Source organism: Melanotaenia boesemani, chromosome 3, assembly GCF_017639745.1.
Source record: "Melanotaenia boesemani isolate fMelBoe1 chromosome 3, fMelBoe1.pri, whole genome shotgun sequence".
In the NCBI taxonomy this organism is placed as follows: domain Eukaryota; kingdom Metazoa; phylum Chordata; class Actinopteri; order Atheriniformes; family Melanotaeniidae; genus Melanotaenia; species Melanotaenia boesemani.
The window spans coordinates 32,331,247-32,358,969 of NC_055684.1; the positions used below are offsets into that span (position 1 = coordinate 32,331,247).

The 27,723-nt window shown below is 39.3% G+C and overlaps 2 protein-coding genes across 4 annotated transcripts in view; both read right to left on the minus strand.

Annotated features, from left to right (window-relative positions):
- Window positions 1-873: 873 nt before the first annotated feature.
- ikbke (inhibitor of nuclear factor kappa B kinase subunit epsilon) lies at window positions 874-11,394 on the minus strand. The gene is made up of 21 exons (XM_041981288.1): window positions 11,082-11,394; window positions 10,605-10,695; window positions 10,248-10,385; window positions 9,950-10,079; window positions 9,689-9,870; window positions 7,951-8,111; window positions 7,752-7,862; window positions 7,414-7,593; window positions 6,743-6,939; window positions 6,402-6,460; window positions 6,184-6,275; window positions 5,968-6,069; window positions 5,677-5,734; window positions 5,276-5,388; window positions 5,120-5,196; window positions 4,711-4,750; window positions 4,502-4,603; window positions 3,074-3,170; window positions 2,753-2,841; window positions 2,134-2,205; window positions 874-2,049 (listed from the first exon to the last, which is right to left on the minus strand). Exons 2-21 carry the CDS (start codon window positions 10,692-10,694, stop codon window positions 1,992-1,994), a joined length of 2,148 nt encoding a protein of 715 aa, XP_041837222.1. The 5' UTR covers window position 10,695; window positions 11,082-11,394; the 3' UTR covers window positions 874-1,991.
- A 3,227-nt stretch (window positions 11,395-14,621) lies between these two features.
- The window catches only part of srgap2 (SLIT-ROBO Rho GTPase activating protein 2), a 52,081-nt gene continuing 38,979 nt past the window's right edge, over window positions 14,622-27,723 (minus strand). For 2 of the 3 annotated variants that reach the window (XM_041980127.1, XM_041980125.1), the window contains exons 4-23: window positions 27,386-27,448; window positions 26,082-26,297; window positions 25,583-25,711; window positions 24,355-24,576; window positions 24,167-24,268; window positions 23,863-24,060; window positions 23,683-23,767; window positions 23,137-23,164; window positions 22,846-22,876; window positions 22,090-22,150; window positions 21,819-21,896; window positions 21,595-21,729; window positions 21,416-21,521; window positions 20,176-20,400; window positions 18,855-18,934; window positions 18,405-18,603; window positions 17,427-17,564; window positions 17,040-17,250; window positions 16,816-16,926; window positions 14,622-16,721 (exon numbers count right to left, since the gene is read on the minus strand). In XM_041980127.1, the coding sequence (XP_041836061.1) occupies window positions 16,167-16,721; window positions 16,816-16,926; window positions 17,040-17,250; window positions 17,427-17,564; window positions 18,405-18,603; window positions 18,855-18,934; window positions 20,176-20,400; window positions 21,416-21,521; window positions 21,595-21,729; window positions 21,819-21,896; window positions 22,090-22,150; window positions 22,846-22,876; window positions 23,137-23,164; window positions 23,683-23,767; window positions 23,863-24,060; window positions 24,167-24,268; window positions 24,355-24,576; window positions 25,583-25,711; window positions 26,082-26,297; window positions 27,386-27,448 (2,973 nt within the window). In that variant the 3' untranslated portion in view covers window positions 14,622-16,166. The remainder of the gene's footprint in view (window positions 16,722-16,815; window positions 16,927-17,039; window positions 17,251-17,426; window positions 17,565-18,404; window positions 18,604-18,854; window positions 18,935-20,175; window positions 20,401-21,415; window positions 21,522-21,594; window positions 21,730-21,818; window positions 21,897-22,089; window positions 22,151-22,845; window positions 22,877-23,136; window positions 23,165-23,682; window positions 23,768-23,862; window positions 24,061-24,166; window positions 24,269-24,354; window positions 24,577-25,582; window positions 25,712-26,081; window positions 26,298-27,385; window positions 27,449-27,723) is intronic. The other variant, XM_041980126.1, reaches the window with a different exon arrangement.

Sequence of the window (27,723 nt, forward strand, 5' to 3'; positions counted from 1 at the left end):
GTTCCTTTTTTCTCTTTAAATATGAATTCCATTATATTAAAAAACCAGAACAGGAAATCATCACACCTATATACAACTCCAGATCCAAAAGACTTGGGATACTGTGTAAAGTGTAAATAAAAGCAGAATGAAATGATTTGCAAATCTCATAAAACCGTATTTTATTCCCAACAGAACAAAAACATGTCAAATGTTAAAACTTTTATGATTTAATGGAAAATATCAGCTTATTATTTTTTTTAATCAAAATTTTAATCTTAAAAAAAGCTGGAACATGGTGATGTTTACTATTGTGTAGCATCCTTGCTTCTTTTAACAGCTGTCTGCAAACATCTGTAAAATGCTGAAGTTTGAAGAGAGGACTGTTGTTCCATTCTGGTCTGATGTAGTATCATAGGGATCCTTGATGCATTTTGCATTTCATTGCACCAGTTCAGCACCTGGACGGTTCTCTTGTGAAGCCGTGCTGTTGTGATGGATGCAGTATGTGGTTTAGCATTGCCTTGCAAGGCCTTCCTTGAAAGATTTGTTTTCTGGATGGAATCAGATGCTGCTCTGAAACCTTTAGGGACTTTTCAACATTGATGGAGCCTTCATTGGTGTGGAAGCTGCCCACACCATAAGCACTAATGCAAGCCCTAAGTCCAGTAACATGCTGGCTTTTCAACTGTTCACTGATAAGATGGCTGATCCCTCTATTCTTCTGTTCATAGATCCTGAATTTGTGAACTGCATGGTGAACTCTTCACAAACAGCTCCAGTTTAATCAAATGATAGCTTATTTTTTCCCAGTTTTAAGATCCAGGATATGCTCCATGGAGCACACTGGTAGAATAGTAAAGATGAATCTGGTTTTAATGTAAGATGTCAGAATGCAGACCTAGAGATCCATTTATTTGCCCCAAAATTATTACAGCACCCAGTACCTGACTCATTCCTAAAGATTTCTGACCTTAAAAAATGTGTCCCAGAGTTAAAGTATACAGCAAAGTAAAAAAAAACAAAACATTCAAACATAACAAATAAAATGCATTATTTCTTGTGTCATGAAATACATCAAATACATGCAGTTATAAAATACATGTGTTAAGCCAGCAAATCAAAACCTTACTTATAGGAACGGCTCATTTTAATTTGGAATTAAACATGTGCATTTACATTAAATGTTCAGAACTGCATCAAATTTGATCAAATTAAATCAAATTGTTTTGTGTAAAAATTGTACCGTCCCTGATTCAATCATTACCTGTGTATTCAGATATATAGTTACTAGACACTGGTCTGACTCTGCATTAACACGTCATTCTCTTAACTGTAGCAGCATCACTCTGTCAGGATATATCATCTTTTATCTTGGCTTGAACATTGTTGGTACAGATCAGAGAAACTGAGATGGCAGGAAAATCTGCTGCACACTTATGATAACAAACAGGGACCTTGAATGATCAAGATTGTAGGAATGTGACATAACAGACTTCTCATGTTCTACGTACATATCGTATCCAAACAAAACAAAAACAGGCTAAAAACTGGGATACTATTACAGATTTAAATGCACTCTCTGAGGTGGTTTGGTTAAATATGGATTCCTCTGCAGGACAAACAGGAAACAACCAAAGAAAGGAGAGCAGCTGATTGTGCATTCAACGTGCTTCATCTTCTATGGCAGCCTATTAAAAATACAATAACACTAAAGGCATTAATGAGATTTGTATTGAACTGCTGTACTCAGCTAACAAACGCACACACACACACACACAAACACTGACTAAAAATCCATCCGTGGCCTATCCCACATGTTAATGTGCATCATATCTTTCAATTGAGCTTCACATTTTATTGATTGTCTGCTTCCTCTTTTCATAACACACTGGAAGCATTTCTTGAAAGGTTTAACACATTTCTCATCAGTGGCTCTAAAAACGAGATAAATGTCAGAGAAAGACTGTGTGTGAATTTCTGGGGTAAGTTCCAAAGATGGTGTGTTTTTGTCAGAGTGTGGAGGGTCTGGCTGGACCCAGGTCTGCTGCAGAGTTCACTGCTCCCAAACTGTAGGACCAGAGACACACAGTTAACATTGTGCTGCAGAAGAGTATACACAAAAAAGATTTATGTGCAGGAAGATCAGCTAACCTCTCAATGATGCTGTTGTTACACTGCAGTTCTCTCACCAAAAGCTCCATTTCATCCCTCAAGTGGTGCATCCTACAGCAAAGCAAAATTTATTATCAGGGCAACTGTTAAAATGTTAGACATATATAGAAGTTTGAACATGTATACTTATAGAATTGCACTGACGTCCATTTGTCACTTATTTTCTTTGGTTTTTAATACTAACTGAGGTGATGCTTTGATGTCTTTTAAGGTTTTTATAATTTTATAATTTCTTGAGTGTTGATGTTTTGTCGCCAATGTTTTTGTGTATTTAGTATTTCTAGATATTTGTTTTTAAATGATTTGTTCTTGTTTTATTGTTCCGCACTTTGGTCATCGTTGTGTTAAATTGCTCTATAAATAAAATGGATTGGACTGGATTTATTGTGGAGAACCCTAACTTTAGACATATCCAGCTTTAGCCCAACCTCAGATCACACTTTACTCCAACCCTAACAGCATCAGTATAACAGGACTTTTTAGAACAGAGGTCCTTAGGACCAACAATCTGTCTCTAAAAGTAAAAAAAAAAAAAAAAAAGACACATGATGACACAATGAGGTAAGAAAAAAAAAAAAGAAATAGTATAAACACACACCTGGAAACCATCTGGTCCTTGTCCCTGGGTGCGAGTCCTGGCTGCACTGTTCTATTGGTTTGCAGACTATAAAGCATTCTGTCCATAGCCTGAGGGGGGACAGATGAGACATTACATCTTCACTGAGGTGGCTGACGTCATTATAATGACTCAGAAATCTATCATGCAAGATAAAAAAATCCAAAAACAGGCACAGCACACATAAAAAGTCAGACTGCTTGTTTACTAATATGGTACACAGATTAAGGCTTGACCTTCCCACAGACCTTTCCACGCCTGAGGATCAAATGTGAAAAAAACACATTGAAAAATGATGTTTACCTTCATCTGGTGCTGCTCGTTCATTTCCAGGTCTGCCAACAAGCCTGTGGAGGAAGAACTGAAGTCCAGTAGGCGGGTATGCATCTCCAGCATAACACTGCAAATAAAAGTAGAAGCACAGTTAAGTCAGTCACAACCTGCCATCCCCTAAAACAAGAGAACATAAATGGGTTTGGCAAAAATTAAAATGAGATTCTTTTATTTTCAGTGTGTTGTGTGACAATACAAAGACACACATTGGGACTTGGTGGACTTTGACAACAAACAGCTATTGATTAAAAATGTTAATTCCACTGACTGGATGATGATGTTCTACCATTCGTTAACCTGTAAAACGTGTAGGAGTTTTATGATTCGCTGTGTCCTTTTTTTGTTATGAACCAACCAGATCCCTCAGGTCATCAGGGTAAAATCTACTTTCTGTTCCTACAGTCAGAACTAAACATGGAGAGGCGGTATTTAGCTTTTACGCTCCTCACGTGGAACAAATTCCCAGAAAACTGCAGTTCTGCTGAAACTCTCAGCAGTTTTAAATTAGGGTTAAAAACTTTATTTGCTTTTTCTTTTTTACATTACTGGCCTATTTTACTTTAGTTTTTTGTCTTTAGGTTCTTTTATTTCTTCTTAATGCTTCCTCTGCACCTGCTGTAAAGCCTTGAAATGTGCTATACAAATAAACTTGCCTTGCCTAATGTTTGAGCAGAAATATACGAGTACATCTACATAAACAGTAACATCCAAAAATTGTCCTGATTGTCTGACCGATACAAAATACAATAAACCAAATTTTATGTTTATGTGCTGTATTTTACACGTTCATTTTGACTTGTGCGATCAACATGCAACAGTAAACTGACAGCACTGAATGTATTTAAAGCTTTAAATTAATTAAAATAATATAGGAATATCAGGAAGAAAATATATTTACACTTTTCCCTTCTTTTATGCACCTTATTCATCCTTTCTTCCTTCCTCTTTTTACTCACTTAGCACTTCTTTTTATAAAGGATTTTCTTTGAATTCTAATTGTAATTTCTTTTATGGCCAGCTGTGGTTTTCTAGACCAGGGGTCCTCAACTGCGATCTTCAAGGCCCACTGTCCTGCAGACTTTCGATGTTCCCCTGCTTCAACCCACTGGACTCAAATTAATGGCTCAATAGCAGACTTGTGCAGAGAAACATCTAATTCCTGCAGGATAATGGGCTTTGAGGACCAGGGTTGGGGATCTATAAGATCCACACCGTGTTTTTGTACTATTTTAATAAATAAATATTAAGGTGTGGAGGATTAATAATGCATTGATAAATTATCAACCATGACCTACTTGCCTATCCTAGTCTGTTGTCTTACCTTTAGCATGGTTGGGAAAATTGTGATGGTGTAAAGTTTACAAAGTTTTAAAGTAAAATTCAAGCGCCTGCTCTGACCTGCTCCACGTCCTCGTTGAGGCCACGAGCTCTTTATATCTCTGCATGCTTTCCTCCCTGAAGAGGGATTTCACTCTCTTAATGTGGGATGACAGGTGGATTCTAGGAAGGGAGAGTGACACGCAGATTACACAAGAGCTCTGATGCTTCACATGCTGGAACACCTGCTGTGTGGACAAATTAATCCATAAACAAAGGTGGCAACTCACTTCTCAAATTTGTGGATCTGCTCATCATTATATGCCAATTCTGTGATTAAAAATAGGAAAGGAACTGAATAAATAAAGCTTTACAAAACAAAAGTTAACACAGTAAATATACAGTTAAGCACAGATCTGTTTGGTGACACAAGTTTTGTTATTTTAGCTATTTAACAAAACATATTTGTAGTTAAATAATGAACATTTGCTCAAAGTGAAAACAACACTAATTTGAGGGTATTTACTCCAAAGTTATTAAAGTAGTTCAGGACTAACAGCTCTGGAATGGAAATAGCCTCAAATTAAAGCTGAGAGTCTGCACTTAAACTGGATCTGCAACATTAAGCTAAAATAACAAAAGCTGCATGAAAATCCAAACTGTTTGGGTTCGATTGCTTAGTAAGAGAGGTTTACTTACTGCCAGTCAGTCGGTCTTTTCGATAATGTTGATGAATGGCCATTATCTTCTGCAGCAGCATTTCCATCTTCTGACAGCTGTGGGGGGAAAATAGAGGTCAATGTGTAAAAAAGCAAAAACCTTTTGTTGATTTAAAGACCTGTCCTCCCAGCGTACCTCTTGTCACTGGCCAGAGTCTCTGCTAGCTTGGATTGCTCTATCTGCAGGTGATCCAGCCGGTTCAGAAACTCCTGGATTCCAGCAGTGTAAACAGGCAGGATCTCATGGAGCTGGAAGGACAGCAGCCACAGTTTCTCACACATGATATATCAACAAATTACAAGTCTCCAGTAGGACTTCTAATTCACACTTCTGCATTCTGGATTAGTTAACATTCACAGTATTCAAAACTGAGCACATTTAAATAAACCAAAAACCAATACGCCCAAACATTAGCTGTTTCTCATGATATTACAATGTTCCCTTCAAAACAATTACTTCTGCTTTTAACACATTTTTAAAAAGAAGTATTGAGAAACTCCAGCGAGAGATTAGTCTGGCCTCTTGATGGCACTCACCTGTTGCAGCTTCTGACTGTTATCAAATGAGCCTTGGTTTTCAGAGGCGTAAGAGGCTCTGAGAAGCATATAAAAAGGAGAGAGAGGAAAAAGAAAGGGATGAAGGCTAAAAAAAACAGCAATATTAATAGTGTTAAGGCTCGATGAATGATTAAGGTGGAAACTCAACGAGTAAATACAGATCAAATGTGACTCATTATGCTCATTAAACAAATTTTGGCATAATGTAATTTCTACACATCAAATATGTATAATTAAAAAAAAAAAGAAAAAATGTCCACATAAACTTACAGTTTATGAATCTTATGTTGTGCATTGAAGCAGGACCGTAGTCTAATGGTGATCACCGTAATACTGTGCATGGCTTCTCTACAATCACTACGCAACTTCATCCTGAAGAACAAGAAGGGCATAAATGAAGGAGGCATAGAAGAGGGGCCGTCACAAAATTCACAGCGTAATGTGAGAAGTATGTAAGTTTTTTGTTTAAGTATGCATTTGTCTCACATGTATCCGTAGTATCCCTGCAGTAGCAACTCTCGGTGTGTGTGAAGCAACTGCACAATCCTCAGATACTGGTGAACCACTCCTACTATTGTCTACAGGTAAAAGAGGCTCGTTAAAGATCCCACAGGATAAGTGAAGTTTCTGATACTTCCAGATCACATAAAAATTTGCCTAACTTTCAGCATTGGTGGGACAGAAAAGAAGCGGAGCAGCATTACCTTGGAGAAACTGTAATCAGCCACAACTTCAAATTTGGATGGAATGACGGGAGTCTCGGCTAGGCAGAAAAAATAAAGTCCCAAACTAATCAGACACATTAAAGCAATAATAATTAAACATTAAAGCATCATTTCAAATACGGCTGCTTGAATGCCTAACCAACCTCCATCACACATTCATTTTCTGAGTATCATCAATCTATATCTTGGATGGACATGCTAATAAAAAAATTTAAAAATCTACTAGAAATGGTTCACATTCAAACTTTCATATATCCAAAAAGAAATGGGGGGGAAAAAAAATCTAATTTTAAAATTCACCAGTTTATTTGTTTTCTTACGTTCTCTGACAGGCAGACTGGTGTTGGGTTCTGGTGCGTAGCTGAGCAGAATTAAAGGTTGAGAGACTGAAGTACTTGGCAGGTTGACCACCTTCATGCTGCCCTCGAGAGGCAGTTCATGACCCAGATACATCAGGTGTTGGTGCTGTAGCCCAATGCCAGTCTGAGATGCCACCTCCTCAAAGAACATTGTAACTCTGTAAGAGATGAGCAATGATTTCAGCTTTTTGTGGACATTTGAAGCATGGTTTTTTTCCATTCTGATAAAATTTTAAGATTTTCTGCCATTCTGTAACTGTAGTAAAAACTGTAAAGATTACTTCAAGTCTTTGTCAGACATGGTAACTTTGGAGATTTTATCAATATATACACACAATAAATGTTGGCATTTTTTACTTTATTTGACAGAAATACAAGGAGAAAACGAGGGAAATTAAAGGCAAAGGCCAAAATACCACCAGGGCTACAGACAACTCCAACTATTGGGATCCTTCTCAAATTAGAAAAGAGCAGGTTTTTATCTATGGTCAGAAATCTAATCTGTAACGAATATAAGCATCACTACTCTAAAATCTTGCAGGTAGATGGAATAAGCCACACTGTTGTTGCAGTCTGTCTCATCTGCAAGATGTACTGTATACACAGTAGATGATAGGCCAGTGCAGACGTACGTGTTGTAGTGATGCACGTAAACGCAGTGAGCCATCGCCTGTTGCAGAGAAAAGAGGTGAACTGGCTGCCGCTGCAATAAATCTGTGGTGGCTTTGAAGAACTGGTCAAAGGCCCAACACCTGTCCTGGTCGGCCTCCATTATACCTGCAAGTACAGGAACCAGCAGCACTCTCAGACCCCTGCAACCAGAGAGACAGAGCCACAAAGAGGAAGAAAGAAAGCAACAGCAGGGGACAGAAAAGACAAGAAATAGATGGATAGAAGGAAAGTTTATGACTTGCTTTTATTTAATAATTACAGGGATACACGCTTAGATGTGTTTTATTAGATGACACACTGAGAGAGTTGGCAGCTGTGAGGTAGGTGGTAACTCCACTCTATAGGTCCACTTTCCACCCGCTGTATGCCTGCTATTGCTCCCATTGGTTTCTCTGTGGTTATCTTGTACCTGCACAGAAAAACAGATTAAAAGGAGGCCTCGTTTTAGACCTTGAAAGAGAAAAATACTGTAAGAAGTGTATAAAATGTTTTCTTACATGGTGGGTTTGTTCTTGCGAGGCCCTTCGTACGGTGTGAAGGGAAGACTCCCAGTGGCAGCGTGGTATAAGGTCACACCGATACTCCACAAATCAACGCTCACGCCGTAGGATTTCTGATGAGGCTTACGCAGCACTGCACGTTCATACATGTCTGGATGCTACACACAAACACACTCACAGTAAGAGGAGAATAAAACAAGCAGGTCTATGGGGATCAAACAACTATAATGATTTATTATGGAAGTGGCATTTATTGTTTTAAATGCTGCAACATTCATATGCAGTCACATAAGTTAAAGGTTCTTTGTATTTACTCATTTGACCAGTAGAGGACCATTCAGTCTTTGATCATTTTCTGGGTTGTGTTGCTTTGAATTGCTGTGAAAGCTGACCTTGACAAGCCAGTTTTTATTATATCAGACAGGACAGCCATACAGTGGTGGGACTCTTAACAAAACATCACTTACAATAAAGAGATTTAGATCAGAGTAAAGCGTGTACGGTATTATCAGAGGAAGGAAAAGTCAAATGATTTGGTAGGGGAAAAGGGTGCACATACACAACTCAATCAGAAGAAGTATGAGTGAAATTGTGATTTTCTCATTAAACATTCATCGTAATGACAGTGAAGGCAATGCTGTGAAGCTTTTCTTAAAGACTAAAACAAAGAGTTATCAGTGGGAGTTAGTTTAATGTAAATGTGACAGGATGTCTTAAGACTGGCAGTAACGACAGCAAAATAGAGTCAAATCTTTCAAACACAGCTACAAAAATATGGAAGAGTGCCCAAAAAATGAAAATGGAAAGCAGTGATTTGGAAAAAAAAAATAATAATAATAATTCAAACTTGGACACAAAATTCTGACAGATTTGTTATAAAAAAACAACAAAAATGTGAGATGAGTTTTGAGTTTTAAAGTTTGAAGCCAGCAACATGGTGGTACTGGGACAAAAAAAGATTTGAAAATATGCTTTAAGCTCCCAAAAAGGCAGATTCATATTTTAGGAATAAAGATGGAGAAGGGTTCACCACTCTGTGGAGAGACTGAAAGGGTTTAACTTTTTACTTATTTAGTTATTTTCCTTAAACTCTGAGTGAAAATTAGCCCTGGACTGTAATTCGGTGTGTTTACAATAATATTTTATTAAATGTTCAATAACTCACATTGTCCCATTTAAATAAATACATTGAACTGAACTGACGTAATAATGCCTTTTTGACTTTGGAAATGTCACTATCTTCAGGAGGTATTTACGAGGTTTAAAGAACCCGGATAAATCTCTCTTTTAATGGCATCAACATTTTGGGGGTGAGGGTTGTAGCTCTTGCTGGCACCTCTTATGTTGTTTACTATTTTCATTTAATTATCTGTTAGCTCAAATCTGTTTTCTGATGATGCATCAAAACTTTGGGTTTCAGCAAACTAATAGAAGATCCAGGGAATTCTATCAGGGCATCAGGGGAATTCTATTATTTAATTTCTTATCTGAAACATTTTACATTTAAAGATTGTGACACTTTTTAACAGTTTAGTAAAAAAAAACACCTTTTTGCATTTATTGTAATAAACTGTAGTACATTTTTACTACATACTATAAGTATTACATTGCTTAAAAAATTTTAAAGCTCTGGTATTACGTTTAATTCAGTAAGACAAGTAATTTAACTTGTATTCTCAGACAGGGCGAATACTGTACAGTTTATTTAACTTGATTTAAAATAAGGTTCTCTTACCAGATACTCTTCAGTTCCATAAATAGACACAAACTTCTCATCGTCATCCAGCTCTCTCGCTGCTCCAAAGTCTGTGAGCTTGTAAACTGATTTACCGTCCTCTCCAACCTGCCGTATGATGTTACCTGGCTTAATGTCTCGATGCACCACCCCATATTCTCGCAGGTGATTCATACCCTGCACTGCATAGAGCATAAGGTCATGGCAAACGGTATACAGGGAGGCGCACAAACTATAGAATAATTAACATTATACACCAACCTATACACTGCAATACAGTGAGGAACTCCGTTTCAGGCAGGCCATAAGCATTTTCTGGGTCCTCAAGCAGGTTGAGCAGACTCCCCCCCGAACAAAACTCCATCACAAGAACTTTCTGCCTAGAGGGCAGCTGTGAGGAAAGAGACAAGGCAGTAAGCTACACTTCTTTTCCAAAATAATGAGATCCTAGAATCGATGTGTAAAGTGACTGTGAATGTAAATACATCACTAATATCTATTTTCATGTCTTTCACAAGTGTCTTTGTATGAGTGTTTGTTCCTTTGATGGCTGCTTTACCTCCTCCACAGCAAAAAGCCTGACAATATTGCTGTGGTTGAGCTTCCTGAGCATCTCGAACTCTCTCATTTGGACATCATGGGGACGGCTGTAGCTCAAAATGTTAAACACTTTGACAGCTACCAGTTCACCTGACCTCTGTAAAACAAAAAAACCCATGCCATATATGTTTAATGCGTCAAAGCATCATGTAAGAACGTCAGCAACATCCCACATCACAGCAAACCACAGGCTCCTTTTATCTAAGCTTTCACATCTGAGCCAAAAAAGTAGGCCAAAAGAAATGATGACAGAAATGATGTGGGTGAGTTTTTCTGATTGTTAGTTGAGATGACAAACCATCCTCAGTGAGGCTACCTTGTTGCGTGCTTTGTAGACACTGGCAGTAGCACCTTGACCAAGGACATCATGTAAAGACCACAGGTAGCTTGCTGTACTGGCTGTCATGCTGGATGGAAGAAGCAGGAGGAAGAATACAGAGAAAAACTAATGTCAAACACCTAATTAATTAAAATGAATCGCATACTAAAATATAAAAAGTACAACCAATTGTAAAAAAATTAATTAAATAATTAAAATAAAAATAAAATAACAATAAATTGTGATAGAAGTGATCGCATTGGGTTCCTTTCTTGTTATTGGACTATTAACTAGCTGGCTAATATTGGTCTTCAATAAAACACACAAAAAAAAGTATGTTAAAACTACCAAGTTAGCTAAGTATGTGAACAAGCACAATTTAATTACTTAGTTTATACTTAGCTAGAAAGTCAGTAAAAAATTAACAGGTTTGTTCAACTAAATTAAACACAGTTTGCTGTAATGTTAGCTTACCTGAAGATGGCTAGGCAGATAACAGTGATGTTTATTTAAGGCTTCTGTCGTTATACCCCGGTTTAACTCGTTTCAGTCAAACCTTAAACTGGTGTGTTTATGGCTACTCAAAGTTGTCTGGAAAGAAAAATGCGCCTACGTTTAACAATTTCTTTGTAGTTAAAAATAAATCCATGTCTGATATATGGCTGCTTTCCGAACAGGCGACATATAGAGCTGGCCTGTTGTTTAATTAATCTCGGTTTTTCGAGCGTCGTTTCGTGGACCTAAACATTTTAATAGCTTCCTGAAAACCAGCAGCCTCTGCTAGTGGTGTGAAGTGTTGGCTTACAATGGGCGGAGTTATCTCTTTACGGAAATACTCAGGAAGTTCCGACCATAAACTCATCACGGGATTTTCTGCATTCACACGGCCACGGTAAATGTTAACATGCATTTTGCATGTTTGTGTGTGTGTGTCAGTCATTTTTCTGTGTTCGTCCATGATTGACTTGCAACCTGTCCAGGGTCTATCCTGCCTCATGCCACAAGACAGCTAGAAAAGGTTCCACCTCCTTTGTTATATTAAACAGGATGAGGCAGGTACAGAAAATTGATTATGCAACTACAAATCAGAAAAAGCTGAGTTGGATGATGTGAATACACCCAAAATATGAAACTTAATGTTGCATTAAAAAATGCAGTAATTCTTAGATTTACTTTGACATTTGTTTATTTGCAGATTGTAAGAACCCCAAACCCAATAATCTTTTTCTGACATACTGCCTTTCATTTGATATTATGCATATATTTTTACTTTTCATACTTTTAACTCATTCCAGAGGCAGGACAGGGCAACTCTTACCACTCTAAAATTGCCATTCCTTCTCACTACACTTCTATAGCATTCTAGCTTTTAGGACATCTGAGAATTTCAAGTGCTATTTTCTCTCATTCTTCCTGCAAACACATGTTCAGGTGTGCATCAGTACAGGGTCATCATTGTCACATTTTGCATTTTTAAAATTTTGGACAGGACCAATGGCAGGCCAGTTCAGTTCCAGCACTCTCTGCTTTCTCAGTCATACCTTGAAGTGTACAGAATGTAGTTTTCTATTGTATTGCTGAAACATGCATGGATGGCCCACATAAAATGTTGTCTTGAAGACAACATGTTACTTTCACATTTCAAAGAACGTTTCTGCACGACTTATACCATCACAAAAGTGTAAAAGAGTTTTGCCAAAGACCCCATTTCATCGTCAAAGCATGGCTTCTGGACTTGGTGCCGAAAAGAGTGTGGAGGATCTTTCTGCTTTTCATTTGCTCCAAACATGATCCTAAAAACTGATTGGCCTAATCACAAAACACCTTTTCACAATGTGATGATCCGTCCTAGATACCTCTGACCTCTGACACCACCTCTGGACAAGGTCGACATAAGGCTTCTTTTTGTAAGTAGACATTTTACTTTTACGTGAATGTAACTGTATTGCAGCGTTTTGTATAACTGTTTCCCGTTGTTAATGTTAATTAACAATTAATATTAGTTTTTCATGCAGTGCTGTCTGAGGCTTCAAAGATCACAAATGTCCAGCTCAGACTTGTGCCTTTTAGGCATGCACATTCATCCAGATTGCTTGATTGTGTCATTGATATTATACACTTTAGAGGAAGAAACATGTAAATGCCTTCAAATCTTTCTTTGAGGAACACTATGTGTGTTGTTCCTGTGTTTTTATATTTTATTGGTTTGTGTAAAGCACTTTAGAGGCTTTGGCTGTATAAATGAGTTACATAAATACAATTGACGTTATTTTTTATCTTGATTTTCAATTGTGCTCATTCTAAGCCGTCTGCTGGTAGTTTCTGCCACTCCACCCTATTTGTCCTTCATTCAAAGGTACAAACTTCATTAAAACTTCATGCTCAAACTTCAAGTGGAAACTCTGGCTCAGTTTTAATTTCCTTGTGAATTACTGCTAACTGAAACCACGTCCCTCATGTGGCAGTTTAATGATTAACTTGCTGTAAATTTGGCCAGACAGGAACACTTAAGGCTGATGCATATGCATAAATTGGCATTACACACAAGAATGCAGGAACTTGTAGAATAGTCATTTTTTGGTGGGTTTTTACATTTTTTAGGCAAAGATGATCAGATCCATTTTTCTCAGGCTCATTTCCTGTAAATTATCTCAGTTTATCTGCTGACCTACATACTGTGAATCAACATGAGAAACTTACTTCCTAGGTCTCCTGTGATACAGTGGATAAAACAAATACTTAATCTTCATACTGTATGCGTAAAAGCAAACAGAAACCCCTAACATTTTAATAACATTAGTCTGGTCTAAAGTATTGTCAGCATCAGACTGAAGACACTATATTTTGTGTCATGGTAGTAAACTGAAGCACACACACATACACACAACAAAAAAATACACTATATAAAGTCTATCTAAAGTTCTAAACTTTTTTTTTTCTTTTTTTAATGCAGCAGAACTCTGTTTGGTTTGAGGTTTTAATTTAGTCCACACACTCTAAGGCAGTTTCAACATTTGAAATAAGCCTTTGATTTGCACTTTACCTTCATCTTTGTCATGTTCAATATGGCCATTTAAAATGTAATAAGGTGACTTAATTAAATTATGTATAGTATAATAAAGGACAAAGGTCTTTATAGCAAGCCATGTTTATTAAAAAACAGATCTACTACAAGAACTACACATAGAATTATATAAGGCCTATTTGATTAAACTACTATTGCTATTACTGTACAATACTGTACCAAAAAAGTGTACCTCTGTAATGTACAACATTGTATATACAAAGTACATCTGAACACAGGATTCTCCAGTAATACAGAGACAACTATAAATAGATTTGACATTACAGTCTTTTTTTTTAAGTTCTGCTGTTCGCAAATTGACACTAAAATGCATATTTAACAATATTTAACTCCAACATATCATCCCCACACAGTTAGTCCACATGCAAGCCAAGTTGTTCAAGTGCACAATGATTGACTTGAGATTAAAAAAAGGTCACAGCTCTTTATGACACTACAGCTGGGACATACACACACCAACCACCCACATGCACACCTGTATGTGTGAGCTAATGTTTCTGCATCACAAACGTACACGAGCACACACGGTCCCCCTCCAGTTGTCACGATGAGGTAAGAGCAACACAAATACACCAGGTATCCACAAAGAGAGATAAAAGAACAACTTTACAATTCATTACAGGAATGCAGAATGTACTGTATATTTTTGAAAAAGGTAGAGAAGAGAAAATGTGATCAGACATGGCTGTATAGTGAATTCATTACTTTTTCAAGAAGATAAAAAAAAAAAAGTTTACTCTGACCAGGATGTGTCCATTTATTGAAATAGTTTGCATAATTCCTCACATATTCTGTAATTCTAGATATATTTTATGATCTTTCTCCTCAAACAGATGATCTGTTACTGGTGTTGCCACAGCAACAAATGAAGACAACATTTCAGGTGTCCCTGCTGGCATTTAATTCTATGTGTACAGTGCATGTCTTTCTTTTTCCTTTTTTCTTTCCTGGACATGAGAGAATAGTTTTTTTGTGTGTCTCCAGACAGTCGCGGTGAAGTGGCATCCATTTACGAGGCACAGGCAGGTTAGGTGATGCGCATACATACTCTATCCATGCATGTGCTCAAACATGCAAAGAGACAGATGCACATTTTAAACTGATTTAAACAGATTCTGGGCATTAACTGTAAAATAACTGAACATAAAAACAAAAGTTTGCTTAAGAACGCAGTAGATGAGGTGGTTGGTTGTGCTTTTATCTACACACACAGGAGGAGCCTCAGCTGCATGCTTCCAGTTATCATGATTACTAGATATACACATATAGTATTAGAATAATCAAACCCTTTTTACTGTTAATTATAAAGCAAATAGTTTAAAAGGAGCTAACTGTAACTGTGTTTGAAGTTATTTTATAGCTGGTATTACAGACACAAGCTGATGAAATCAGCCAGCTTGCCATTGCAGTTGCTGTGCATGGCCCCAGCATGCAAGGAAAACCTGAAAGGCGTTTTAGCTGCCACAAAACACCACCACAGACACATTTGGAGAAAATGTGCATGTGTGTGTACAGTCCAACATGACATATAAAAATGCTGGGTTTCAGTGGTCCCCTACACACATTGCCGAGCTTCAGGAGAGAAGCAGCATAATGCTACAAACTACCAGCGTTCACTGTTTTTATTGCTATATATGGAATTAGAAATAATGTTGGCCATGTTGGGTATATGATATGCTCCTCCTGTGCCACTACTAATAAACAGCAATAAAAAAGGAAAATAAATTCACAAACATATCAAACACTGAAGGAAGAAATAAAGCTCTTGATCACACAACTTACACTGATATTTGGCCCAGTTTTCCTTCCTTTCATCATCACAGAAATCCACCCATAACTGCAATCTACCACATCTGAAGCAGCAAATCAGTGTTTCATTTCTACAAAGCAAGATCACAGCTGTTCACAGTCTATTCTCAGAAATCAAATGCTCCTATCCATTTTGCAAGTTGTAGGGTTATTGAAAAAAAGAAAAACCCTGTCATGTCTGCTATACATAAACCAACCATTGCTTATTGTTCCTCACGGTGATCTGTGCGTGAAAGCAAGTAACACTCTTGCACACCCACTCACACGCAATTTCATACATCACAAGCTAATAATTGTAAGTTCCATTTGCTGCAGATCTGTGCCCACCCTGAGTCTTGCTCCCTTCTCAAAGATGTTAAAATCCAGCCACTTTTGTAATCTCTGTGATGGCAAGAACAAGATGTGCTTCTACAAGGTCTTTGCCCAGTGGTGGCCAACCTGTAGTAAAGCAGAGCAGCCAGGAGAGGGCAGACTCTTGACACTAGAAAGAGAATGATGGCATCTTAAGAACTTGTCTGGACACCAAGGCATGAATGCTACATGTGAGTAGTGGGTTAGGAATCCTATGTGAAACTAATTAAGTGCTTTTGGCACCTTTTAGAAGAGCTGTAAGAACCTATGAGTTTATTAGAATAAATTTCATGGTTCAGATTCAGGGAATCAGATTAAGCTGGGCAGGATTTGTCATTAGACTGAGGCGGCGGTGGGGGAGGAGGGGTGTGACTGAGCGAGTGTGTGTGGCTTGCAGGTGGAGGGGGAGGAGGCGTAGGAGGAACAGTGGAGGTTGGGGAGCCCATTGCTGGGCTGCCACTCCCTCCACTCTTTGGGAACACCACTGGCTTGGGTCTTGTTGCTGGGGGGCGCAGCTCTCTGAAGGAAGGTACAGACGAGGAGAGAGAAGATGAGGACATAGAGGGGGACGTGGCAGAGGGCAGTGGGCTCCGGGGTTGGCTCCTGGCGGGGCGGAAAGAGGAGGGTACATCACTGGCTGAGGAGGAGCTGCGTTGAAGGGGATGGCCGTGTGATGAGCTCCCCTCGTTGTCCCGCAATAGACGGGAGTGGAGCGGACTGGAAGGCTCTGAAGCTCCCCCACCACCGCCGCCACCCATGCTTTTCAGCTGCTCCAGTGTGTCCAGGACCACATCGGGGGTGTGTGTATGTTTGGAAGTGCTCTGTCTTTCCAACTTACTGAGCTCACTCAGAGTAGAGTCTTGCATGTCCTGCAACATGCATAAGGTAAATATAAATACATCCACACAGACACATGAAAATACAGTTGTACTGAGTGCTGTAATAGTGAAATGAGAGCAATACCTGTGAGCTGTGCTCCACCTGGGCTATAACCTCTGGGTCCAGAGGTCTGTGGTTGCTGAAGCTCTTGGAGCGCCCTGCGGGAGTTGCCTTCCGTAACTGTGGACTCTCCACCTAAATGTTAAAAATGACCTCAGTTAATGCTTCTAAATGCAAAAACAAGCCATTCAGTTATATGAGCCTGCTGCTGATAAAAAAAAAAAGAAAAAATGCCACTGTTGCAGTACCTTTGTCTTGAGCGAGGAGTGGCGAGTGACTGAGTTGAGGATGCTGTGCGCACTGACTGGCCGTTTTTCTCCATTGTCTTTTATCAAAGCCCCACCAACAGGAAGAGAAGCTGTTCTCACCCCTCCTCCACCACTGGCTCCTGGGCTTGAACTGTCACTCTCTGAGCGGAACGTTCTCCGGATGTTTCCAGGCTCAGGCCGTTTCCTCAACCTAAACGAGACAAAATGATTCAGTTACATTTTCCCATCATTCAACATGTTGCTTTGCTTCATTTTAGAGCCTCAGTCGGTTAAACAGCTAAAATCAAACTGAAAAGTGCAGAGATCAATGTTGTAAACTGGATATTAAAATTTCAGCTGAAACACATTGATATGATATATACAGACTTGTTCAGGTTTGCCAGATAGATGTCAGCCACGTGAGCTCCAGTGGGAGAGGCGGCACTGCCTCTAGTGGACACCCGCTCTTCCAGCAGGTCCCTGCTGTCAACATCAGGCTTTGGACTTCCTCGTCCCACATCAGTCCTGAAACATGCCAGAATTATATATATATATATATATATATGGATATAGTATTTTTAATTCATTATTGTTTTAATTGTCCATTTTTTATTTTGGAAGTCTAACCAGGGACAGGGGTTGCAACTTAGCCTTGGCTAGAAATCTGGATACATGGCATTTACTTTACATGATTTTATGAAGCATATGAAGCAATGTTTTTATGCTTTTTTCCCTGTTTTAATAAACATGTAAATAAATACAAAAAAGTATAATACAGTTAAAATAATAAAAAAGGAAAAAAATCTTACTTACTTTTGCATCACTTTAATTTCTTAGTAATTACTGGTCAGACTGTAAATTTCTGTCCAAACAGGGTAATCAGATTTTTTTAACCTAATTTTTACATCTATCCATCCATTTTTTATACTGCTTAGTCCAATTCGGGGTCACAGGAAATTTTTACATCTATGATGGCTGTTATAGAGTTTTAGTTAATCATGGATAATGATGTGTATGTCTTTCATATACAGACAATACCTTTCTAACAATCCCAGAAGCAAGGTGCAAATATTCTCATATATTCAAACAAACCACACTGATAGCTCAGGTTAAGCTGAGAAGGAAAATAATATGGCTTAACATGCAGATCTGCTTCCTTAGCAACGGGGATTTCCAGATCTCTGTTAACTTTTGGTCAGACTTGTCATACTGTGTTTGACATCTTTCCTGTTTCTGTTTTGACAAAGCACTTCTGTCCTGTGAGTAAAATAATAAGTAAATAAATAAAACCTAAGTAAACAAACACTATCTGTTCTTCCAGTAAAAAAAGGATTTTTACTCCATTGAAACTGGAATAAATCTTACGTGTCTTGAACAACAATGTACTGGTGCGGCACCAGTCCATCCACTCCGTTGTGTCTTCCCTCCCACCAGTCGTCAGAGGCTCGCTGGTACAAAAGGAGAGAGGCGCCCTTTTTGAATGACAGCTCCCGACTGGTCCGGCCAGTGTAGTCAAACCGAGCGATGGCTTCAATTGGTTCAGATTCTGAAACAGCCAATGAGCCTGAGGTTCAGAGATCAGCAAATGGAGAAGGGAAGTGACACAAGCGGGGTGCGGTGGCAAATGGCAGAAAAGAGAGGTAGAAGAGAGAGGAAGTCAGATTAGTGCATAGCAGATTAGTGCTGTTGCATCTGGTTAAAAATAACTCCAATAAGAAAAAAAGGTTCATTAAAAGGTTACTAAGAGCAGGATGTGAGCTGTAATCAGGTTGAGATTTCATGAACTAGGAACAGAGGAAACTGTGTATTACGCACCGTCTTCACTATTGTGGCTGCCAGGGACAGTGTCAGGCCCCACCTCCTCCACAGGGGGCGGCTCACAGAGCGGACTGTCCCTGCAGTGCAGTCAGACACAGGACATTTAGAGGATATGAAAGTCTCAGACTGGATCAAATGTTAATGACTAACAGCCTGAGCTCATAGTCTTCTTCCCAGAGAGTATTCACCACATATGTTCATTACTGCTTTGCAAACACTCTATGAAATAACATTTTTAATCAAAAGTCATTCTCTAAAGGAACAGCCTTAATTGACCACTCTTTTCTGGCATTTCTTTTGCTGGAGAAAATGGCAGTACAGATAAAACAAATAAATAAAATAAAAAAAGTTTGTTCTCTTTTCCACTCCCATTTTTCTGCTAACATTATTACATTCATTATTAGATTTCTTTCAAGACACCACCCATTCTGGAAACACCAAATCCTCATTGTTTAATTAGTTTATCTGCTGGTGTAAATTAAGGTAGATTTTAATTTTTAAATGAGATTTTTCTTTTATTTTATGCATCTGTAGAAACCAGACGCATGAAACAAAATATGAGATGTTGATCCTTTAGCTTTTAATGTGAACTGTTGACCTTGCGGTGGAAAAACATTGGAGCAAAGGTATTCATTTACAACAAAAAGGATTAAACCTATTAAATTGTTTTATTTTCTGCTCGTATATTCATCTTGAAACTGAGAAACAAGATTCTAGTTATTTTTTTTCCCAAAGAACCTTTAAGTTCTTAAACAATTCTTGGGTTTTAAAAAGGCTTTTTCAATAGGCGCTTTAGTTTCAGATGGGTTAAATATCTATTGTGTGCAGTTTTGTGAATTTCCAAAGTCCATGAAAAAACTCCTCAGTTTAACAAAGCCAAAGTATTGCTTACTAGTGGAATAATATCTTGTGTCTAAATTTTCTACAGCACAGAATTAAAGCTGCAGCTTCAGTCTAAACAGCTGCACTGAATGGCAGTAATCGTAATTAGTGCCATGGCTTGCCATTACAATAAAATTGAAAGTTAGCCATTATGTGTGTTATGGTGTGTGCATGCTGTGCCCTTGTGGGCTGATGTGGTCAGGCGGTGCTTTAATCTCCTGTGTGATTGAGAGTAAGCTGATCTGCATGGCCCTCTGGCCCTGAGTGGAGCAAACAAACTGAGTACCCTCCCAACATTGTTCCCTGACTGTCACTGAAACCTGGCCTCCGTATAGTTAATGCCTCCTATCGCTTAACCCCCTGTACCATGAATAAGAACATTCCTTGCCCTCTTCACTCTTAATGACTTGTCACTTTTTGGTCTTTATTCCCTCACCCAAAGTCATCTTCTGCTCCAGGGATGGTGTATATGGGGCCCTGCAGGTCCTGCTGCCCAGGAAAGATGGTGTCATGGTGGATGATGATAGTTTTAATGAGTTCGTTGACATGAGCCTGGCAGGAGACCTGGTCATGGCCCTCAGGGACAGACATCAGGGTGGGGCCGAAACAGATGGCCAAATTATAGGGGTCCATCATGTTTTCCTCGCTGTACTGAGACAGGCTGAGTGGAAGGCAAAGCAGAGTCATTTAAGGACATTATCTCATCCCTCTCACTTAAACATAAAATACACAAAGACGATTGTACATACAAACAATCACGACATGTCATTTATAGCCTGAATCATCCTGGTAATTATGAGAAAGGTGCGGATGTATCCAGTATCTGCATAGGAAGCTGCAATAACAGTAAACACCACCCAGGCCTGTGGTAATAGAGATACTCTGATGGTGTGTGTGTGTTTCAGGGAGTAAAAAGCAGCAGAAGCACTGGGCTGATTGTAAATCCCTCAAGTAAATGTGGGAGCTCCATTGTCTCCACATGAGCTGTCTAGGACCACTTGGTTTACCCAGAAGTCTCAAATGTCAACTTTCCCCCTCTACTCCTCTTTGCAGGAGGGTTTTGTCTTGGTTTCAATGACTGATCAGACAACATGGAATGCTTGACTCAGTATGCATGTATGTATGTATGTATGTGTGTGTGTGTGTGTGCATGCATCTGTCTAAACATTATAATGTGCATGCAAACAAAATAATTTTCTAACTACTTTGTTATTTGTATTATTATAAGATTAGCGTTACTTTTTTTGTAGAGTTTGTCTTTAGTTAAGAGCTGGGTTTGTTGCTGATGTGAAGCTACTGAGTTTACTGAGAAACTGTAAACAATATCGGACTATAAAAACAAACTTGGAAGGGGAAATTAAATAATTTCTCCAACAGGAAAGATTCCAGTTTTTTTTAAGTATTTCAATAATTTGCTATTTGAACTTTGCTTGTACATTCAACCTCTCACAAAGGTTAAAGGATGTTTAGAAGTGGTGTGAGAAGGTCGCATCTAGTGTTTGTGTTCAGATGGAAAACTGGACTTCAAGAGTGGATCCTTAGCTACTTTAATTTGAAACACCAGATCCGACCGCTGTACACACAGATCAGATCAATGATTTAAAGGCTTTATCATAGAGCATAAATGTAGATCTTCTGTCTGAAGTTGTTGATGTTCTTGATAACCTGCTACTTACTGGTTGAGGAAGGCAAACAGGTATCTCATGATGATGAGTGTTTTACTAGGAAGGGTTTGCAGAACTTTCTTAATGTGGACTGCCCGCTCCTGGAGGCTTTCCATAGCTGGAAAACAACACAGCTGTGAAGCCATAGATATTACTCAGACAATCAAGTGCAGGCAGACATGAGGACTTACAGACACAGGATATGAGGTCATGAAAGACTTCTTTAGGAAAAAGACCATGCTCCAGTCCTCTGAAGTACAGCTTCAGTACACCAGCAATAGAGTCCATGTCATGGTCATTCTGGTCCCCTGCCAGAGGGTCCTCGCCTATTGAAGAAGGGTGAGAATAGATCATAAAGCATCAGATACACACATTATTTAAAAAAAAAAAGTTTTCTGCTGGATCAGAGTTTTACCTCTCTCAAAGGCATTCTTGATATCATTGACCTCCACCTGAGAGCCTGACACTCTGAAGATGCCCTCATGCTGCAGTCCTATACAGAAACAAACGTGTTAAAACCATGAGTCTTTAAACACTGTCGGTCTGGATGGTTTTAGTTTAAAAGTTCTGGTAAAATTTCCTGTTCAAAACAACCCACAACCAATTGCACTTGACTAAAAACCCTACCAATCAGCGCAGTGAAAAGCCAATGCTAAACCTATCACTTCGCTGGAGAATTTACTCACCATGGCGACTGATGAAGCGGATGCAGCTCTCAACCATCAGAGGAATGGCTTCACCTGAGTCCTGTTGGGGGGAGAAATGACTCCTGTTTAGTTGAAGCATTAAAATTAAATTGGGGGGGGGGGGAATGGTGGGAGCAATTGAGCACTTCTCTTTTCTCATACATGCCTGCACATGCACTTGCATCGGTGCACACATTTAAGAGAAACGGTATCAGGCATGAAGAAGGGAAGGTGGGTGCAGTACCCAGTTGTTGCTAGGAGACGACACCTTTTCCTTTTTCCTTTGTTTGTTTGGGGTTTTCATAAATCTCTTAGGTTAGGATATTCAACATGTGTTAAAAATATAATATATATATGTACCCCATATTCATATCTACATAACCATGGTTTTATATGCTAAATCTAGAATTTGAAATTTAGGAAAATAAATTAATTTCTTTTCAAGTGAGAGTTGATGAGATATCCACAAGGGGGAGCTACAAATATGATATTCCCCAATGAAGAATTTAGCTTTAGATCATTAAATGCTGATTCAACTGCAGAAAAAAAAAAACATATTCTTGGCTCAGATTTATCCGAGTTACAGGATAACAAACTACATATTTTCAGCATCTAGATGCAAATACATGATATGGGGGGAAAATATTTTGACATGTGGTCTGAGTTAAAACCAAAGCTGCAGTGGATTCGAATGAGAAGCAAGAAGCCACTCAGAAACACACACACACACAAACACACACACGCTCAGCTAATTACCTGCTTCCGTACTGTTGAGTTTCTCCTTCCACTACACAGAGAAAAAAAAGGGTAAAGAAAGAACAGCACTCTGTCATTATGTCTCCAGAGAAAGTCTATTTATATTCGCAACTCTGGTAATGCTCTATTTGTACACACAGACACATATACACATGTGTTATGTGAGTATCTATAAACATTGAAGAGGAAAATAATACCCCCTGCTGCCAAGTAATCAAGTTTTAACACTGTGATGGTATATGTAGGCATATGAGTGTGTGTGAGCATATTTCCTTCCCTCACCACACCTACCTGGCAAGGCAACAGTCAGTTTTCTGACCTAAAGGAGGGAGAGACAGGAAGAAGAGGAGGAGCGTGAGAGGGAAGAAGTTTATGACAGAAGAGAGACACAGGAATAGGCTGTTAGAGGAGCAACAGGACACATGAGGAAGCAGCTTCAGATGGAACAGGGAAACAAACTTCCCACTTATGCTGTACACAAGTAATATAAATATGCTTTTCCTGCAAGGTTGTGGAAACACTGACACATCTGACCAACAGGAACACACAACCCATATGCACATGCTTAAGGCTACAGCTGCATGCACATATGGTCAGTGTCACTCTGACCTACCACTTGACTTGCACACAGCTTGTGATTATTAGATAAACTAAACTCATTGTGCTTCACTGAAAGGACTCTTAATGTGTCCCTCTGCACTACTCATATCTCTGATTTGCTCCAGGCATCATATTTTTTCCTGAATCTGTCTTCCTGGGGGGTAGGGATGGGGGATCCTACTGCACTAACACAGATGGAAACAAAGACAATATCCAAAAGGTATGAAGGACACTCACTCTCTCCCAGGGCCTTCTCGATGAGGTCATGCTCAGCCTCCAGCTTGGTGATCAGGCTCCTGCCTTCCAGAAACTCCTTCAGCTTCTACGAAATATCCAGACATATGAGCTAGAGTCAGAATTTAACATTCTGAGGTTTGATCCCACTAATGTTCCTGAAAAATTCTAGCTGGTACTGACTGTGAAGTAAAACTGCTCCGTCTCCTGCTGATTGGCCCGTCGCTTGGCCAGGCTGGGTTTGCTCAGATATGACTCACTAAAAGTGGACTTGACTGACTCCATGCTGTTGCTGTGATGGAAGCACTCGGAGACATCGTAGTCCTCCACCGTCACCATGTCTTGAATGGTAGAAAGAGTGGCCTCCATAGTTTTCTTCACCTAATGATGACAGGCAAGGAGAAAATAAGATATGAAATAAAAAAAAATGATGTAATAAGGTGCAAGATGAAACCATTAATTGCACAATCAAAGCAGAAAAATGCACCTCATCATTCTCAATCTTAAGAGTGGAGAGGCGCGACTGCAGCGTCTGACACCTCTGGAGCAGCTCAACTTCCAGCGGCTGCTGTGCACACATTACTCCCATCTACAATGCAGATAATAGCAATCAACTATAACATAGCTTTTTAGAAATTGACTATTTTTTAACGCAAACACAGAAGTAAAATTTACCATATCACCCATGTGGGACTGAAAGTCAAAGCGAGCTGGTGGACAGAAGACATTGTTGTAAGTCTCCATCAGTTTCTGTTTGTCCCCATTGGGCTCCAGACTCTCTGCTGCTCCATCCAGTGTCTCCAGGCCAGTGTGTTTGGATGTTTCTACATTCTGCTCTGCAGATAAGTAGGTCCTCAGGGCGCGGTGCAGGCTGGCATGGTAGCCCAGGTCACAGCACTGTCACGCAAGCATGGACATATGGAAGTAAACACAGTTTGAAATTAACAGCAAGAATTACCATTGAGTGGAGCTGAAACTAACTAACTTATAGCTTTATGATGTGTAACTTTGGCTTAAATGACAGGGGCTGACAAGAAACAAAATTCTGAGTAGAAACCAAGTAGGATCCAAATCCCAGACATGCTCTACTGGATTCAGTTCTACTGACTGTTGATGCCGTTGATTTCTACCAATGTGTTCATCAACCCGTAGAAAAGCAGTTTACATGTTCAAATATCCTTTGGCAAAAAACTTAATACCACATTTACCTCCAATGTGTTCCTCACTCATCAGTCTCTCTGTGACTGAAAATGATCCATGTTTCATTAGGCTTGTTTAAAAATCTGTAAAATTGTAATTGTTAGGTCTGCAATTTTGAACATGCAGCATAAATGAACAAAAAGCCAAAATCACTAGGTTAGCTCTCCCGGCATGGAGGAAACACTATGTGATTACTGCTTTCTTTTATTGGTTATATCCTTTACAAGCTACATGGTAGAATTGTGTCCAGTAGCTGCAAGAGTGATCACCAGCCAAATGGTTAAAAAATAACTTATTCTGTTGAAAAAAATATTTCAAAGTGCTAAAAATCTGATCTCTATACACTACTACCTAATTAAATATAATTGTGTCAAGACTTGTTCAGCAGTACAGCAGGCAGTGAAGTGTTTCCATCAAAGAGAAAACTGACTCCTCTCTTGCTACAAAGATGTCTAGCCGAAGGCTGTATATATGTACAGCTACAACAAACTGTGTGAAGGCTTGGTCAGGAAAAGGACAGAAGGATAGAGGATGACCACTTTCCTGTCTTCATTAGAAACACTGAAGCTAATTTGAAGAGACTGGCCCAGAGGCAACTACAGACTTTACTATAAGGACACTGGATACACACAGAGCTCCCAGAGTCCACAAATACACAAATACTAGCTTGTATCACAGAATAACACAGCAAGCTTATACTCACATCAATGATGTCGGAGAGGTCATGGATGTAATATTTGAAAACGCAGCTGTTGGTGGCTTCAAGCGCTAGCAGGTACTCGTTCCTGGCCTTGATGGCCTTCAGCTTGTTCTCTGTGTACTTAGCTTGTCTCTGATAGGAGGGGGAGAGAGATAGCAGAAAGAGAAAGAAGTACAGATGAAAAAAAGAGAAAAGTAAAGAAATCAGGCAAAGAGGAAAACAGAATGGTGATGACAGAGAGGGGGAGGGATGAGAGAAGGATAATAGGTGTTAAAGTGAAATGCCTCAGTATTGATTTGGGGTGATAAGAGGTGGGAAACCGTGTTGCTGTGACAGGCTCCAGCTGCAGCCGACAAGGTTAGCAATAAGCCAGTCTTGCTCTCATAAATCATTCATGAAACACACACACACACAAGTCTGTGTGACAACAGGTGAAGCACTCAGAAGCAGCCTTCTTCTCTCTGCTTGATGCCTGCAGTCTCCCCTCCCCCACCCGACTCACCTTCTCCTTCATCTTCTCTATTTTTTTGACACTGGAGCGTCGAGCTGGCTTCTCATCGATTTTGATGCTGGCCAGTGTGTCAGGGGAGCGCGGTGTCTGGCGGTCTTCCTGTCGACCGGAGCGTCCCATCTGCTTCTCCTCCTGCTTCTCCGCCTCCTTCAGCTTGGACTCTGCATTGATGCTGTCAGTGTTGTACATGTGGTACGTCTTCATCACCTGTGAACAAGGTTTGAGATTTTGTCGATGAACATGACTGTGTGTTTTCCCCGAGTGCCTCCTCTTTCACTTTTGGCTCTTGATATCAAACAGCACCATATACGGAGGAAAGAGTCATATGAGCAGCCTCTGCTATCCAACACTACAGTGCTCAGAGAGTAGAACATCAAGAGTTAAATGAAGGAAATTTGCATGTTTGTGCAGTGTCAGCTTTATTCCAGTGCCCATCACCACCAGAGCAGTCATTACACTCCTCTGCTCAGACCCTCCAATAACACTGCATACACACTGCTCCGTCTAGCGAGCATCACTCAAACCAGATCTATTTCTATATCTTACTATAGACTATAATTATACATGAGACTTGCTTTTATGGGTCTAGCTGACCTGAAGCAATTATAAAAGCTTGCTCTAGTTATAAAAAAAAAAAAAAAAAAAAGCCACAAATGCAAACAGTGTAACGCAGTCTGATTGACTCAGTCCTTTTGGCAGCACCATGGGCATATGGAACCAGACGCTATGATGCCTGTGACAATGTAAAAAGGATCAAAACAAGGGTGGGGTTTTTATTGGTTATGTTTAACATGATCACCATTTAGCCTTAAAGAATTAGCTAATCAGACCTGCAGAACTGAGGCTGACATCATTCATTTTGTAGGCATTTTGGTCGTAAACCAAAGTTTCAGACAATTTAAAATTTTTATCTGATGATGGTGCAAATTAAAAACTTGAGGATCCCTGAAAGAGTCCTAAGGTTTCAAGAAATGAGCAAGTAAATGCAAACCATTTTTCTAAAAAAAATCTGTTTTCTGCTTGCGCTAAAATTCATTGTAACCATGTTGCTGATTTGTCATGTTTTAATGTTGTTGAAAAACTTTTATCTGGTCAGCTGACATCAAGTCTTGACTTGAACCTTTTATTCTCAAATGAAGGTTAAATAAAGCAGTTTTCAGTCCAATAACACCTATGAGGAACATTTTGCTAGCCCGAAAAAAAGCTCCCAACTTGTTCTCCACAGAACATAAACACACAATTATGATCTCACATGCTGTATTATTAGTGTAATGGCAGGTGGGGGTTTTGCTTACCGTGTAAAGCTCATTAAGAACTTTCATCATGTCCTCCTGCAGCTGTACTCCAACCTCTTTGCTCTGACAAGAGAGAGAAAATAAGTCTAATGTTAATAAACAGCCCTAACCATTAAATTTAACACCATAACTTACAGTTCCAGAGTCCACCTACCTGGTCACCTCAGTGTTAGCTTATCAAATCTATATCCACTCAGACATGTAATCAACCATTCCCCCGTCAGGAATCTAGACAAGATTACCTCCTTGAGCAGAAGTGGAGAACTGTCTAATCCAGATAAACGAGCAAAGCAGTAATGGGCCTGATGGATGTGCAGGGAGGCTACAGATACTAATCT

Coding starts and splice junctions, on each gene's coding strand:
- ikbke (XM_041981288.1), bottom strand. CDS start 10,694: ATGACAGCCAGTACAGCAAGCTACCTGTGGTCTTTACATGATGTCCTT. Junction 8,112..9,688: donor ATGGAACTGAAGAGTATCTG/GTAAGAGAACCT, acceptor GTTTGTGTGTAG/CATCCAGACATGTATGAACG. Junction 2,842..3,073: donor ACGAGCAGCACCAGATGAAG/GTAAACATCATT, acceptor GTCCCCCCTCAG/GCTATGGACAGAATGCTTTA.